Raw genomic sequence first — 13290 nt, 5'->3', positions numbered from 1 at the left:
ATTCTTAATTGACCAACTGGCCAGTTCCTTTTCCTTCAACTGCAATGTTTTTGTAGGAGAAATTGTAAACTCCCTCAGTCTTCCAAAGACTGCGGTCCTGTTTCTGGAACTCACCCGGAACCACAGTGTCATTAGCTCTAGAGCTCCTGAAGTCCTTAGTGCGTAGCAAGCATAGCCAAGACCTTGGTAAAGCCTGTGAAATCCAGGTAGTCCAGTGATTCCCACAGGGCCACACTTCAGTCACCTGGGGAGCTGTCATTTAAGAAGTACTGATAACCAGGCCCTGCCCCCATAGATTCTGGTAGTCCGAAATGGAGTTCTAGGGGCAGGGTTTGAGTTCTTAAAGCCCCTCAGGTGATTATAATGTTCCTCATTTCCAGAGTAAGGCACATCCAGAGGTGTGTTTAGTAAAACACTCATGTATTGACACAAGTAGACCAAGGTCTCCCTGTCTGAACCAGATTCAGCTATGAGTCAAGTACATGTGGCTGTTGAGTTTAGTGATCTTTCATTATACCTCGGGTTTGTGATGACAGTTAAATAAAATAGAGTACCTCAAGAGTGTATGGTTCAGGCACCTGGGTGGCTCAGTTGTGAGGCATCTGCCTTCTGCTCAGGTCATGATCCCAGGGTCCTGGAATCAAGCCCCACATCAGGCTCCCTCCTCAGCGGGAAGCCTGCTTCTCCTTCTCCCACTCCTGCTGCTTGTGTTCCCTCTCTCGCTGTGTCTCCTCTCTATCAAATAAATACATAAAATCTTAAAAAAATAAAAAGTATATGGTTCATAACGCTGAGCTTCAGGTACGGTTTCTAACTGAGCCAGTCCTACTGGGACAGCGCCCAGCAGCTGTCAGTCACGGGCTAAAGCCTCAGCCGTCTGCTTGACGTTGTGCTGGGTAATAAGACAGCACTCCTGCCCTCTAGAAACTCACTATAGGCTTGCAGAGGAAGATAACGGAGATTCAAAAACTTAACTACACATGCTCACAGAGAGCTTGGTCTGGGCTGGCGGACAGGAATCTTAAGGGAGTGGCAGGAACAAGACTAGAAGTATTCAGCCTAGGGTGAAATTCAGGCCACATTTAAAAATGCCTTATAGTTTCAACTCAAAAAGGCGTTTGGCAGAAACCATAGTATTTTTGGGGAAAGAAGTTAGATTATATGAGAATTTGATTAAGTATACTTTGCCTGGCAAAAGCATTTTGTTTAAGAGCAGATATGGTCCCTGCTTTCAGGAAGTAAAATCCTGGAATTTTAGAAGCACACACTAACATGCTGATGATTGTCTCAGAAGGGTCTCCACTGTGTCTGTACCCTCTCCCACCAGTCAGTGCTATAAATATGTCAGCACTCGAGAGGATGTCATTTAACTGCTTGATTTTATTTCTGTTTGTTACTTCATACAATGGCATGATGATATTTCCCCTTGGAACTGGAGTGTATCATTCAGTGCTCTCCAGAGAGAGAGAACCAATAGACTATATATATGGATGTGGGGGGCGGGGGTTGGGAAGAGATTTATTTATTTTAGAGAATTGGCTCATGAAATTGTAGAGACTGGCAAATCTGAAATTTGTAAGACAGGCCAGCAGGCTAGAAATTCAGGCAAGATTTCCACGGTACCGTCCTGAGGCAGGTTTCCTTCAGCTGATTGAATGAGGCCTACCAGTATGACCAAGGGTGATCTTTACTTCAGATCAGCTGATTGTAAATGTTAATCATATCTACAGAATACCTTCACAGCAACATCCAGACTAGGGTTTAGCACCACAACTGGGCACTGTGGTCCAAGCCAGGTGGACACATAAAATTAACCATCACTTAGCATGAAGGCTTATCAATCAGCTTTTGCTAAATAAACAAGTAAAAGAAGTCAAGACAAATAATTTTTAGTTATTATTGCATTTTATTTTTAATTTTTTAAAAAGATTTTATTTATTTGAGAGAGAAAGAGAGCTCAAGCAGGGGGAGGCACAGGAGGAGAAGCAGACTCCCCAGTGAGCTGGGAGCCCGATGTGGGGCTCGGTCCCAGGACGATGAGATCATGACCTGAGCTGAGGCAGTCGCCTTAACTGATTGAGCCACTCAGTTGCCCTAGTCATTATTGCATTTAAAAAATTGTCACCGAAGTGAGAGTTAAGTACATGTTACTGTTATTGAAGGAAGAGGAGAGCAGCGATCTAAAAAAGGTCGTATTTTTCCTCTCAGCAGTACAGTGCATCTTAACCAAAGATGTCATAGCTAAATGAGTCCAGAATAGTAGAGAGGCAAGAAATCTAAGAAGGGATGACGTGCTTCTTGCAAATTGTGGGAGGCTTGTCCTGTGCTGCAAAGGCAGTGTCTTCTTTGGAACTATAGGGCACAGAGCCTAACCGTGGGGAATCATGCTGTCCAGTCAGCCGCAGAGAGGACTTTGAGTTAATGACGAGGTTTGGGGTGGTATCCTTGTGTGGTTCCAGTGTCACCAGCACTGATTTCAGTTGGTCGTAATTGAAGACAACTCTGAGAACTCGCCATCGTTTTTCTTCCCAAAACATTTATTTTGTTTTTCAGGGAGGAGACATAATCCTTTGTATCAAAAATGTTTTTAAATGGCACCTGTAGGTTTTTGGAGTGAAGTGTAGAAGAGAGTGTGCACACATCAGGGGTGATGGGGAGAATCACTGGGGGCGAGTCTGGCTCAGAGCAGCTGGCTCCATGTGGTTTCCAGGAGAGAGGACACACCTCAGCCCGCTCAGGGAGGTAGTCCTTTCTGACAGGGCACTGCAGTAGATCGCCTTCAAAGGAGGCGTTTGTCAAGTTTGGTCGCTCCCCATAAAATCAGTTAAGGAAACCTGACTATAATTGAGGTTGAAGAGCAGTACTCACAGCCCATTTCGAGTCTTCCAAGACACTTACATATGTTATTAAAAGTTAGCAAGCTGTCAAATTATCTGTATTAAATGTTGATGATTTGAAAGGAAATAATTATCCAGAGATGTCCATTTTAAATGAAAATTAGATCATAACTTTACACTTGCACCTCTTAAGGAGGGCCATTTGTCTTTGGTGTATTCTAGAAAATAGAATTTATGACTCTGAGAAAATAGATTTTATGACTCTGAGAAATCTAGGTAAGTTAGTCCTGCTACAGAAATAGAAATTTCTTCCACGACGTAAGTTTTAAATAGCTACTTTCTTTTAAATTCACTGATCGCTCTCATTTCATTTTGAAGCCTGGACATAACCATGATGCCATTTTCACATTTATTTTTATTGTCGCTATAACCTGTCCGTTCTTGCACTTCACTTTTTCTGTTTCTGTTTGTTACTGTTAGATGGACCATTAGCACTTGGTGTTTGGTAATCTCTGTACTGTTCTCAGGGCGTGGCTCTGTGGTGGGCAGGTGGCGTGGGGCTAATCCTGGCACGTTCCAGGAGCATCTGGGAGGTTCTTTGCCTCAGGCCACCATCAGTAAAACACCTGAACTTGTGGAAGGTTAGGAGAGGCTGATTCATCATTTGAAGTTTATCTTCTTCATCAAAGAATTTTTTCTTTTCCTTTTTAAAATAAGTTTCTTCTTGCTAACCTGTGTTAGGGTTAGAACAGTGACTCAACCAAGAATGATCACACAGGGGCTACTACTGACTCCTAGTGACCAGAGGCCAGGGATGTTGGGAAACAGGACAGCCCCCACGTCAAGAATTATCTGGCCCAATATGTTGATAATGATGTTAGGAAGCCCTGGGTTAGAAGAATTAAAACAAGCCAGATCCTTAACTCAGGCAGAGGAAATTGGCTTAATTTGTATATAATTTTATTCAGCTGGAAAGAATTCTAATGATATTCTAATGGAGTTTTTATTTTTAAAACTAAAGCTTACAGGGAGGCCTGATCTCTGAAACAGAGAAAGGTGCTGCTCCTCAGTCGGTGGGTGGTGGGTGCGGCAGGGTGGGATTACCCACGCATGGGGGCTTGGAAGAACCCTCAGGACCTTAAGGAACAGAACCTGAAAAACACTGATCTAGTCCAAACTCCTTATTTTGCAGACGAAGAAATTGAGGGCCCCGAGAAAGAAAATAACATGGCTGAGATCTCTTAGTAAGTCCCTGGCCAGGAGTCTTGTTCTAGGACTGACCCCGGGTCCTCCATTCTTTTTACTCCACAGTAATAGCACAGAGGGGAGAGAGTACCAGCCCTGTGGCTTTGTCATATTGTACCTCACAGGATCCCAAAGGGCAAAGCTGTATCTAAATAATCATTTGATTTGAACTTGGAAGGGGGGCAGGTATCTTTTTAGCACCTGTTTTCCTGGTGGCTGCCCAGTCTGGCCTTCTTTATTGTTGTTGACGTTGATTTTCCCCCGCAGCCTCATAAGCGATAGGAGTTTAGACTCCATCTAGGGAGGTGACGTTGACTTGCAGTGTCTCCTGGCAAGTTGATGGCTGGCAAATTGACTAGAATCAAGAGCCCTGCAGTCCTAGGACAGTCCTCCTCCTGCCACACCATGATGCCACCTCTCCATGCCTCTACCTTAGAATGCTACCAGCCACATCTGCACACGGGAAGGATGCTCGGGGTCCCTCTCGCAGGAGTGCACCCGGTTTTCTGTGTGTGAGTTTGTAAGAGATCTCCGAAGTCTTGTGAGGGTTACAAGATAAAGTTTAAGAATCATTTCTTGAGATCAATTTTCTTTAACTACTGTCTTCCCGTTGACCCCATGATATTTTTTCTTTGCTCTTTTCCACTTTCCTTCTCTGCCGTAAATCTCTGGTGGAGTTGTTCGTATGCTAATTCAAAGAAAAGCAATAAGGAAAGTACCACAATTTTACCTCATATTTGTTTAGAGCTTGATACTTCTAAAAAATTTAATTTAATTTTTTGTATATTCCAAAATTCATTGTTTATGCACCTCACCCAGTGCTTTTAATATACAATTTTATAAAAATTCTGTTGAGGTAGAACATAACATGCAATAAATGCACAGATCTCAAATGTGCAATCTGGTAAAGCCCATGGCTGTGGGCGCCCGCCACCCAGATCGAAATACAGAACGTTTACGTCTCTCTGGAAGCCTCCCTGTGCCCTTCGCCATCAGGAACCCCCGGCCCTCGAGGTTACCACTCTTCTGACACCTGTCACTGGAGAGCAGTTTTGCCTGTCCTTAACTTTATTCATCCATGATGTTAGAGTTGTTCTTTCTGTATTATGACTATATACTACTCCCTTTTATGGTTATACCACAATGTATTTATGCATTCTCCTGATAATGGGCACTTGATCATTTCCACACTTTGGCAATTGTGAGTAAAAATGCAGTAGATACTTTTTTAAAGATTTATTTATCTGTTTTAGAGAGAGAGGGAGAAAGAGAGCAGGGGAAGGGGCAGAAGGAGAGAGGGAGAGAGAATCTCAAGCAGATTCCCTGCTGAGGTTGGAGTCTGACATGGGGCTCAGTCCCATGACCCTGAGATTGTGACCTGAGCCAAAATCAGGAGTCAGACACCTAACTGACTTAGCCACCCACGTGCCACTAAAAATGCTATGGATATTCTTGCACATATCATTTGGTGGACATGTATGGGGCATTTTCCTAGGAATTGGAATATACAACCTACAATATGACAAAGCAAGTTTGCATACTTTATTTCATCTGAGACTCGCTACAATGCCATGCGATAGGGTGAGTAGTAGTATTCTTATTTTGTTAATTATAGAACGGTCAAGCGGCTTGCCCAGGGTTACTGAGGAACTAACACAGCTAAGGTTAGGGTTTTGTTCTCCTACGCTAAGTTGTAGGATTTCTCTCCTATGCAATGCTGCCTTTATAACACTGAACATTGAACTCAGATGTATGTCCTTTTAGACAAAATACATGCAAACAGACTTGTCCTTCCTGATGCTTTTATATGTCTGAATTATGGGTGAGTCTTTGGAATCACCTGATAGTGTCAGAGTCAGCCCAGTGGAAGCCATGGGATTTTAATTTGGGAATGGTAACGATCTGAGCATGAGGTGATTGTTAGTTTTTAGTCTTCTGGAGGGATTAGACTGGAAATTTCTATACAGGTGTTATCGACTCCATTTCTCTGCTTGTGTTCAGGATCGTACTTTAGTGTGCTTGCAAAGTAATAGTTCATCCATTTCATCAAGCTCTCCAAGTAAGGACACTCTTTCTTGGTAACCCCAAGTAAATCCTGTGGTTTGAGGAAGGAGGAGTGTGTCACACAAGTGTCCTTTCTGTTTGTTCTCGACTTCTGAGCATTGCAGAGGGAAAGAACACAAGAGAATATGAGAGCTGGCTCCTGCCCCTTCCTGCTGCAGAGAATCTGCTGCTTTTATTGAGAAAGCAGGCCAGCAGAATTCTCTGCCGTATCTCTAGCTTCCCGTCACACTGCACAGCCTGCAAATTACTTGCAGTTAAAAACTGATGAGGAGGAGTGATATGTGTAAGGGATCATCCTTGCCTGGGGCTTTAAGGAGATAACGGATGGCGGCCCAGCTCTTAGCCATCATTTGCTTACGCAGAAGTACGGAGCAGATCTGCCAGGAAAATCACTTGCAGATGTTTAGAACTTGATGGAAGTGAGAATTTGCCTGCTGCTGCTCCTGCCTTCCTAGGACCTTGGCCTAGTCTCCAAGATGTGCCGTTGAGTTTAACTGTATGTAGCGCGGTCACACTATGCAGACCGCCCAGTCCTCATTTATCTGGCAGCTGTGATAGGGGCTGTGCGGTGAGGAGGGGATGGAGTTGGGGGCTCATAGAGGCTCTGTGCCAGGAAACGTTAGGGATTTCCTGGATTGGGACCTACCATGCCTCCTCTTACCAGGGATGATAAAGGATGTGGTGGACGGCAGAACTGCTGAGCCCAGGGAGTTTGTCGGTCTTCAGAAGGTGCTCAGTGGGTTAAAGCCTCTGCCTTCGGCTCAGGTCATAATCCCAGGGTCCTGGGATCGAGCCCCACATTGGGCTCTCTGCTCAGCAGGGAGCCTGCTTCCTCCTCTCTCTCTGCCTGTCTCTCTGCCTTCTTGTGATCTCTGTCAAATAAATACATAAAATCTTTAAAAAAAAAAAAAACAAAGTAAAAACCACTTTTAATAATGATAATTAGGATCACAATCTTGAGTTTCCTAGATATCTTAGAATCTAGGCTAGAACAGAGTGTAATCTTTAGACATACACCACATGCAAATACATGTGTGAATAATATATCTGTACTTGGCCCTCAGATATCTTTATTAATCATCAGGCAAAGTAAATAAATAGGATTAATAATACAGAAGCTCCTTTACAGTTCTGTTGCAGACTAGACCTCTCCACCCCCCCTTGCTCGCCTTTCCTGCCTCTCATACCATTGATTCCCAGTGTTGGGCATGGTCCAATTTAAGGTCAACAGAGGCTATGGAGAGATCCATAAACGTCCTTAGAAGAAGGTTAATTCCTTGCTCTCTCAGTCAAAACTGAAGTTAATGGTGAGGTGGTTTTGACCGAGGGAAAACAAAGTCCAGGAGGGAGGTTGAGTCAAAAGCAAACCGTCACGGCCATGTCCACGGTTCCAGTTCTGCCAGTACAGCCTCCACTGTCGCCTCTTGTTCCCTGTGTGTGTGAGTTTCTGGACACGAGGGACAGAAGGACCTGCAGCACTGGCTTCCTGAGACTTTTGCTGCACAAGTCTGCACTTGAGACTTGAGACTTGCGGCGCTTGAGCCTAATGTTTAAGAGAGACTTTAGTTCACGGTTCATCAGAGACATATTTTAACCTATTTGTGAGGTTTCAGAGGCCTCAGTGGTGTCCATTGTATCATAACAGGAATGTACAGGGAAGGCAATTCTTGCCATGTTTTCATGCTGAGGTAGTGAGAAAAGTAGAACTACACCTTTCCATCCTGGGTGGAGGCAGCTGTGGGGTAGCAGAGGGGGCTGGGGGGGCTGGAAGGCTGGCTCAGTGTGTGCGTGCTCAGTGCACATGGACCCTGAGGAATGCTGACAGGCAGCGGGATGCCCCACCCTCCAGCTCCCCCCTTTAAAAACACTCCTTCAGGTTTGGCTCTGCTGCCATTTCAGATATGATACCGGAAGATAGATCACCTTCGGGTGTTAGATAAGTGGTTCACAAAAACCTAGCTCTTAGATGCAGTGACTACATGCCTTGAGGAAAGGAGACCCCACTGCTATTTCTTCGAGGGACAGGACAGAGAGCAGAAGTGGTCAGATGATTTTCAAGGGCACCCAGTACCCTTTCAAAACCTGAAATTCATTCCTAGATCCTTGCAGACTTCAAGGCCCTTGCTTTTCTGCACATCTGCTGTTTAGAAGCTCTAGGTCTAGAATACTAATGCTGAGCAGAAGCATGCACTAGAAACTTCCTCATCCACCTTCCTTTTCATACATTTCCTAACACTGTTTGAAGGATTTCCAGAAAAGGAATTGCCCAGCCTCCTAAAAGCTCCCCCATTTTTGTGTTTCACATCATTTACAGGAAGTCCTTCCTTTTGTCCTCAGTAGAGTTGAGGAATGAGATTCTAATTGCTGAGTTCAAACACTTGATTCTTATGCTCCTTTCAGGAGAGACCAAGACATACTGGTTTGGGGAGTCTGGTTCTTTTCCTAACCCTAATGAGCACACATATACCCTGTGGAAGCAGAAATGGGAATATTGGGGTGTCCTCTGCACCTGATATGGGCCCCTCCATGGGGTCACTGCCTTGGCGAGCCATGTTGTTTCCTCCCTCTTCACAAGAGGGAGTGTGGACTATTCAACTTCAAAATCATTCCTCTCCTCCAGGGCCAGAGGAAGGCGTGGTTTCTTTGAGGCCATTGCAGTGACACTTTGCTGATGAGTGGGCCTTCTTAGATCTGCCTGTGGCGCTGCTAGGAGACGGTGCCCTCCATCCGAAGAGGCAAAAATGTCACTGTGGTGTCCCTGACTTTCTTTTCACAGTTCCTGGAGCCTAAAGAAAATCCAAATGAAGACACAGCAGCCGTATTTGCAGAAGGTGGTGACGTGGATGATTTAGTAAGTGCTTTTAATACATAACCAGGTGTTCTCTGGATTGACATCTCGCGAGCCATAAACACAGCCACAGTGCTGCTTACCGTGGACTTGTTTCTTGTTTGGGTTTTAATTGCTGACACACCAGCAGCTCCCTCCACTATTATTTATTGCCATTATAAATTTAATCAGATAGGTAATTTCATAATGGAAATTCCTGTGCTCTCTGGTTTCACTTATATTGTTCGTTCAGCTTAATCCTCTCCTGTGAAGGACTGGAAAGAGCTGGCGAGGCCATTCCTTTAGTAGCAGAATGTCATAATTTACTGAAATTGCTCTCAACCCAAATAAGCAATACAACATGCAATTTGTGTGGGTTGACAAATAAAAACAGCCTTTCAGAAGCCTAATTCTTGAATGTTCTCAATTAACTTAATGTAAACAAAATCGGCTGATAGGCATTTGGGGGTTTCTGGACCTTCTCACGCCACGTCTGGGTGCCTGGGAGGCGGTGTAAGTGTTGGCTTTGTATCCATCTTTCACGTGTGGAGACTTCCTGCCTGTAAGCCTCACGTGACAGCTGATTCCAGTAAACACTCTCAGTCTTTTTGTGGAGAAGTCCTTAGCTGGTATTTAATGCCTACAATAGGTAGCAGCGAGTCGGTGCGTAAGTCCAGCTCTGCCACTGGTGAGGAGAGCCGTTGTTGTTAAATGGTCTCCCCCCAGAGAGGCAGTGGTCCAGAGTTGGCTCCTTTCTAAAAATGTTGTTCTTGTTCACAGCTGGACTTGATCTAGTTCGTGGCTGCGTGGGGAATCTACGAGAGTTGCCATCGCTGTCACGCTGGGAGCTCTGTCCAGAGGAGGCCCTTCAAGGGGAACGGGAAGCTCTGGAGACGGTCCCCATAGGTCATGTGGAAGTGACTCTCCTAATTTTCTGGAAAGAATATTTACATATGTAAGGGATAATTTCAGTCCCATACACGTTTATAAAGAATCCTTGTTACTTTCTCATCGGTGTATTATTTCTTTTGTGGTCTTTATTGATCTCAGTGTATAATGCACGTGCTTTGAAGTTTCTGGAAAATGGATTTCCTCCTGACCTGGTATGTTGGTGAGGACTGCGGCCCCCATGAAGCTGTCTTGTCCAGAACTATGGCATGTCACTGGTGAGTTCCTCAGTTCTCTCCCAGAGGCGGAGTCCTCGGCCGGATCCTCCAGCGGCAGTCACAGCTGTGCTGATCCAACGGTGGCATTAGTTTCTGACCAGCAGAAGGGTGGGTTTGGGAAATCATGGCTAAGGGCTGGCTCTCTTTTTTTATTTAAGCCTTTGAGTCCCCGCATTACGTCAGCTGTGTGTATAGGTGGTTCCCTTAAGCAGGGCGGTAGGGGGAGCACCACTTCCCCACGTACTGAGGTGTGGCGGTGCTCTCATGAAGAAATTACACCCTTTTGGCCCAGCCTCTGACATATCAGCAAACCCTAAAAAAGAACAGAAAACAAAATGCAGAGATTCACCTCCCTAGTTAGGATTTTATCATTTCATTACTGCCTACTTAACAGTCTCACAGAGAGAAAGTATGGTTGTGTTCAAACACTTCTTCCTTAATTTCCCATTCTTTTCCATTTCTACCTGAGTCTCCTTTCCCCTCTGTCTGGGTGATGTTTCCTTTCTTAAAATAAGAAAATAGCAAATCCCCTCTTTTCTTCCCCAGACCTCATTCCTTCCCTGAGTTCTAACTCCTTCCTTGGTATCCCAAACTCCTCGGTGCCCAGTCTCCCCTATCCTCTGCACCCCTGTAAATGGTCACTGCTTCCCTTCATTTTGCAAAGGTAATATTAAAGGTATAAGTGTCTGGATATAAGTATAAATAAATGGTTGTCACTCATTATGAATCATTTGCGAAAGAATTTTTCAGTGCTGTGCTGGGAATTAGAGACCCTCTATGCATTGCTTGAAAACAACCCTCCACAACAGAACATTGTTCAGTCAGCTGAGTTGAGAGAGGAGTGGTTCACTTGAGCCTCTAGGACATCCCCTCAATACTGTGCACACCTTAGCCAGTCTTTTTTTTTTTTTAAGATTTTATTTATTTATTTGACAGAGAACACAAGCAAGGGGAGCGGCGGAGGGAGAGGGAGAAGCAGGCTCCCCACTGAGCAAGGAGCCCGATGAGGGGCTTGATCCCAGGACCCTGGGATCACGACCTGAGCCAAAGGCAGCTGCTTAACCAACTGAGCCACCCATGTGCCCCCACCTTAGTCAATCTTGATATCCAGGTGCCCATTTGAAGCAACCCCCATGAAGGATGCCATCTGTATCTTACTGTCTAGTTGGATGGTTGGAGCCCAGGGGATGTTTGTGACTTGGACGGATCTGAACCATTTCATATAAAGAGGGAAAACTTTGTACTCTAAATTCTGTATTATGCTCATCAGATCCACCTGGGGGTATGAAAGAGTTCATGGGTATGGCCTGATAAGATTGAATCACTGGGCTTTGGCAGTTTGCGAAGTTCCCTCTTGGAGGCAGCCCTTCTGTCTCCAGCCCTTCAGACCGGGAAGAGTTTGAATCCTGTTAGTCCTTTAGATCTGATACTTGCTGGTTTGTGTTGTGCATTGTGGGATTATTTGTGCTTCTCTAACCCCACTTTTACCTAAATTATCTGAATACCTGAAGAAAGAGGTGAGTTTAACACGCTAGGGAGAGAAAGGACAAAATTAGCTATGCAGTGTCTGAATCCATGTCCTGTAGGCACAGTGTCCGGGCTGTGTGTCTTTGGTCAGAGCACACTCTCATGAGGAACAGCATGCATGATGTTTCGGTTGGGCGCCCCCAGGTCCCATTTCCCTGAGACGAGTTTTGCAGATCTGGAGAACTCCTTGGCGTTCTGCCCGCTGTGACCTGGAGAGCAGCAAGTGGTAATACAGAATCGTCCGCCAGCCACGGCTAGGCCTCAGAAGCCTGTCTGTCCCACAGATGATAGGTTTGCGTGGCGGTCGGAAGTCATGAGCCATCATCCCTGCCACCTTTGGTCTTCCATGGCACCAACACATATTGACTTAGAGAGGAGGTGGAGATAAAGGAGGGGACTCCCCATGGCCCCTCATTCACAACCCAAATGCCCCCTCAAGGGTATGTGCTGCCCCCCCTGTTAAGAACCACTTCTAAATATTGGAGTTTGGTTGCCACTTATTTTACATATAAAATTAGAATCTTGGAAAATTATTTAGAAAACCATGTTGAGAATAGGCTTTTTTTTTTTTTTTTTTTACCTAGTCCCTGATGGCTTTGAAAATAAGTGCACACGTACATATTTCTGTTTGGAATATGTTCGGTGGTAATGACTGTCTTTGCAGCTGATATGATTTAAGCAACAAATTTTCTGTTTGGTCCATTGTCTCCCCTTGGCCCCATTTGCTCCCAGTATTCTAGGTTCAGAGCCCAAGCTGGGCACTCATTTAGAGTCGCTGCCCAGAGGGGTTGCAGCATGAGTAGGGAAGGACACTAGGCTAGCCCAGATCTGAAATCGGTTCTCCCTCTAGTGCGTGCTGTCTGGCCTTTGTCATTGTGCCCGACTGGTTACCGGCCTTAGGGCATGCCTGTGAGCGAACTTTGTAAACTGCAACATGCTTTATTCAGAAAAAGCCTTATGGTCTTATGAAAACCCAAAATAGAGGGTATGGGCAGAACTTTTGAGTAGGTCTGCCTTCCTGTCTTTATTTCTTTCTTTTAGAACCTTGAATATACCAGTGTTAAGTTTAATAATTATCTATTGCTCTTTTAACTTAGGCTTGCTTTCTAGTTATTACATGAAAATTACTGTCTCAAGGGTGCCTGGGTGGCTCAGTGGGTTAAAGCCTCTGCCTTCGGCTCAGGTAATGGTCCCGTCCTGGGATCGAGCCCCGAATCGGGCTCTCAGCTCAGCAGGGAGCCTGCTTACCCCTCTCTCTCTGTCTGCCTCTCTGCCTACTTGTGATCTCTCTCTGTCAAGTAAATAAATAAAATCTTTAAAAAAAGAAAGAAAGAAAGAAAATTACAGCCTCTGTGTGATTAAGGTAGGGGGTTAGGACCCAGGGTAAGTGTTGATGGTTTGGTAAGGTGACCATGTGTTCCAGTTTACTTGGGCATTATTGTCCTGACATAATAATAATAATGCCCTTTTTCACTCTCCAAAGTGGCCTTCTAATAGGGATTTTATATTATATTGGCCCCCTAGATTTTGACCATATTAAGTAAGTATCAAAACCAGGGCCCAAGGAATGGCCATATCTGCCTGCCTTGCCAAATACCCCTTTCCCATTAATGCCCTGTGGGAA

At 44.9% G+C, this 13290-nt stretch overlaps 1 protein-coding gene across 2 annotated transcripts in view; it reads left to right on the top strand.

Annotated features, from left to right (window-relative positions):
• The window catches only part of XRCC5 (X-ray repair cross complementing 5), an 89859-nt gene extending 78995 nt beyond the window's left edge, over window positions 1-10864 (top strand). The window contains exons 20-22 of one of the 2 annotated variants that reach the window (XR_013966527.1): window positions 8923-8997; window positions 9754-9928; window positions 10024-10864. Coding sequence is in view for 1 of the 2 variants with exons in the window: in XM_080798264.1 (XP_080654390.1) it covers window positions 8923-8997; window positions 9754-9768 (90 nt within the window). In the remaining variant the exon portion in view is untranslated. Of the gene's footprint in view, window positions 1-8922; window positions 8998-9753; window positions 9983-10023 lie in introns of those variants that run through there. The other variant, XM_080798264.1, reaches the window with a different exon arrangement.
• Window positions 10865-13290: the final 2426 nt, after the last annotated feature.

This window comes from Martes martes (assembly GCF_963455335.1).
Source record: "Martes martes genome assembly, chromosome: 3".
Lineage (NCBI taxonomy): Eukaryota > Metazoa > Chordata > Mammalia > Carnivora > Mustelidae > Martes > Martes martes.
The sequence above is the reverse complement of the archived record's forward strand: the minus strand, read 5'-3'. Positions and strand labels throughout refer to the sequence as shown.